Source organism: Paracoccidioides brasiliensis (genome assembly GCF_000150735.1).
Source record: "Paracoccidioides brasiliensis Pb18 unplaced genomic scaffold supercont2.2, whole genome shotgun sequence".
NCBI classification, from domain to species: Eukaryota; Fungi; Ascomycota; class Eurotiomycetes; order Onygenales; family Ajellomycetaceae; genus Paracoccidioides; species Paracoccidioides brasiliensis.
Window position 1 is genome coordinate 2,955,578 of NW_011371359.1, and position 2,824 is coordinate 2,958,401.

Sequence of the window (2,824 nt, forward strand, 5' to 3'; positions counted from 1 at the left end):
GATCTCAGAGCGGGACTTCGCTCTACTGGATCTGAATGATGTTGAGGAACCACACTCTCCTCGCTTGCAGCTGTAACGGACATGGGCACCCATGGACTCCCAGTCATGATGCAGATAGCGGAATTGATAGTGGACGCTCTGAAATCGATACTGTACTGTGCCCCCAGGCCTCTTAACCCCAGATTATGCGTTTGTCACTTCTCAATCCAATTGGCATATACAGTTCCTCCCGAGTGCAGTTTCTACCTGGCGCTGATACATGGTCATCGAATTTCTATGAAAATGCGGTGATTGATATAGGTGTCAATGCCTCTTGAGGCTTATCCTCTTTGGTGTCTATTCTCCGATTACGGGCTGGAGGAGATTAATCGCTGCTCTCAACAGCTCTTCAGTGTGCAAAATGATCTAACATACTGACGTCTCCGTCATCATAGATTCTATATACTGTTCCTACAACCGTGCAGAGTGGCTGATGCTATCACCCGGGAGCCTGTTAAAAATCTCTTAACCGGCTTCTCCTTATGCCTTGGGCAACTGACTACCCGCCATAGAGCTCTATACAGCTCATATTTAGCGGGTCTGTCTTTGGCCTTTGTCAAACAAATGTCTTACATAATCTACCTCTACGCGCCACGTTAACTAACTAGTTAGTTAACCGCAAGTGGGCAATTCTCACCCCCTGCCCAGAGGTGGCTTCAATCCTACCAGGGGCCCTTCACCTTCCTCCTCATCCTGCATAGGGGCAATGGCCAGATTCGAATACGGATAGTGCTATGGGGGTGCTATTGCCATCCTCGGCATGATTGAAGGAAGCCCAATGACGTCAATTTAAAATGCTCCATCCAGCCTCAATCGGGCTTCGAGGGCAAGCTATCAACGTTCGTTTGAGGCAGGTATCAACTGTGTGTATGTCGCAAGTGTTCAGTATAGCCATGGCGACCGGCGACCCTTTCGTATCGATCTCACTGCTGATTCCTCTTTCGGTAGTTCGAAGAGCATCTTCCCTCCCTTCCCTCACCTCGACTCTGGCAGGAAGGAAACGCCCTCTACCAAGGGAGCAACGTGATCCTCGTCGATGAGCATATCCCCTTTTTGAGTCGGATTAGCAGGCGATTACCTAACCCTTCTTGCCACAGGGGAGGGTATAAAAACCCCATCGTCGCTGTTTCCTCCTCCTCTTTTTTCTTCTCCCTTACAACTACCCCAAGAAAAAAAAAAAAAAAAAAAAGTACATGTCCCTATCTTGCGGAACCCCAAGCCCTCCTGACATAAAGATCTGTCTTGTATGACCACTACAAGCAGTCTTTCCCTCGCACCTACTCAAACGTCTAGACGATGGCCATGTGAAACCAGTGCACTGTCGACAGGTCGTTCGCTTTGCCATGAGAGCTCTGTTTTCTGTACTGTTTTGCCACTGAAATTTTGAATTTGCAAAAATCTTCGATATCGCCGCGAAACGGGTTTAATTCCATCTGGGGAAATCCACAAACATTTGGATTAAAGGACTGTCCGACGATTTGGTGCTTTTAAACGTTTGTTCGTCTCTTGTTTTATTTGATTTTGGGCTCAAAAAGGGCGGGCGACGGCGTCTGAAAGCTTTGCGTTTGGGGAAGCATGTGCGCAATCACCCCCTATTCCACTCCACACAATCCCGGCATCAACTACGAAATTCTCTTCGAGTTCGACTCTAAGCCACCGCACGACTTCACTTGAGGCTGCAAACCAAACATATCATCCGCGTGGTCAGCGCCTCGTGAACGATTCTGCGGCGTGGTTGGAATTCGCGACAGCGGGGGCAATAGCAGTCGCAAGTCGAGCATGTCAGTGGCTTGTGATATGGACAACGGTGACTTCACGTAAGAATTTGCTACGGCATTACCTCTGAAGAATCCGTGGAAATACGGGCTCGGTGCTTTCTGCTCACCGGTGAGTAACTTCCTGGTGTCGATACTTGCTGTCTATTTGCTGCGATATACAGGTTTAATGTTCTCAACAGAGAAACCTTGATTATCTCAGCAACGCTTTCAACCTCCTATACTCTAAACTCTCGCACAAGTCATAACATACTGCACAACGAAAAACAAAAAAAAAATTAAAAAATTAAAAAATTAAAAAAAAAAAAAATCGATTATTCGGGAAAACCTCATCCAGCAACACTTCCCCAGCCTCTCCTTTCAACAACAGACCCTTGAACACCTTCGGTTTATCACGGCGCATTTTTACCCACTTCAACATCTTTTCACACCAACCTCCGGTTACCAAACCTCACGGATATACTTCATCCTATAGATACGAGGTGGCCAAATCATCATTCCGGCAATTTTAATGGTGGTTATCGGGTGCACAATTGAATCTATGCACAACTTCCCAGCGAAATCCTCACGGGAGGCCGTCCACCGGGTCGAATCCGCCTTCCCTAGTCCTCTCGAATGAGGTAAGCCAGAAGCCACTTCACTGGTTTAGCTACATCAGGTCGAATTCTAATAGCCTCTTGCTAAATCCGGAAGTCAGCTATCCACGCACAATTCCTCAAATAGGAAAGGGTCACCAATTGCCCTACACCAAACAAACTCCAACCCAAAAAAAAAAAAAGAAAAGAAAAAAAGACGACAACAACAACAAAGTCCCACCACTCCTGCCAGAGTCCAGATTCCAGAGTCCAGAGTCCACATTGTCATTTTTTTTCCCCCTTTTTGTGTTTGCGACATATTTTCAAGTTGTGCTTTTCTGAATCTGTGCTTTTTTTATTTTATTTGTTTCCTGACTTTTCTCGACTTTCTCGACTTTCTTGACTTTTTTTTGAGCTCTTTGAACTTTGAAATTT

The 2,824-nt window shown here is 46.2% G+C and overlaps 1 protein-coding gene across 1 annotated transcript; it reads right to left on the reverse strand.

Moving 5' to 3' along the window:
- Positions 1-1,661: 1,661 nt before the first annotated feature.
- PADG_02127 (uncharacterized protein) lies at positions 1,662-2,217 on the reverse strand (the record flags this gene model as incomplete). Its single annotated transcript, XM_010758914.1, has 2 exons — positions 1,662-1,958; positions 2,143-2,217. The coding sequence occupies 2 exons, from the start codon at positions 2,215-2,217 to the stop codon at positions 1,662-1,664; spliced, it is 372 nt and encodes a 123-aa protein (XP_010757216.1).
- Positions 2,218-2,824: the final 607 nt, after the last annotated feature.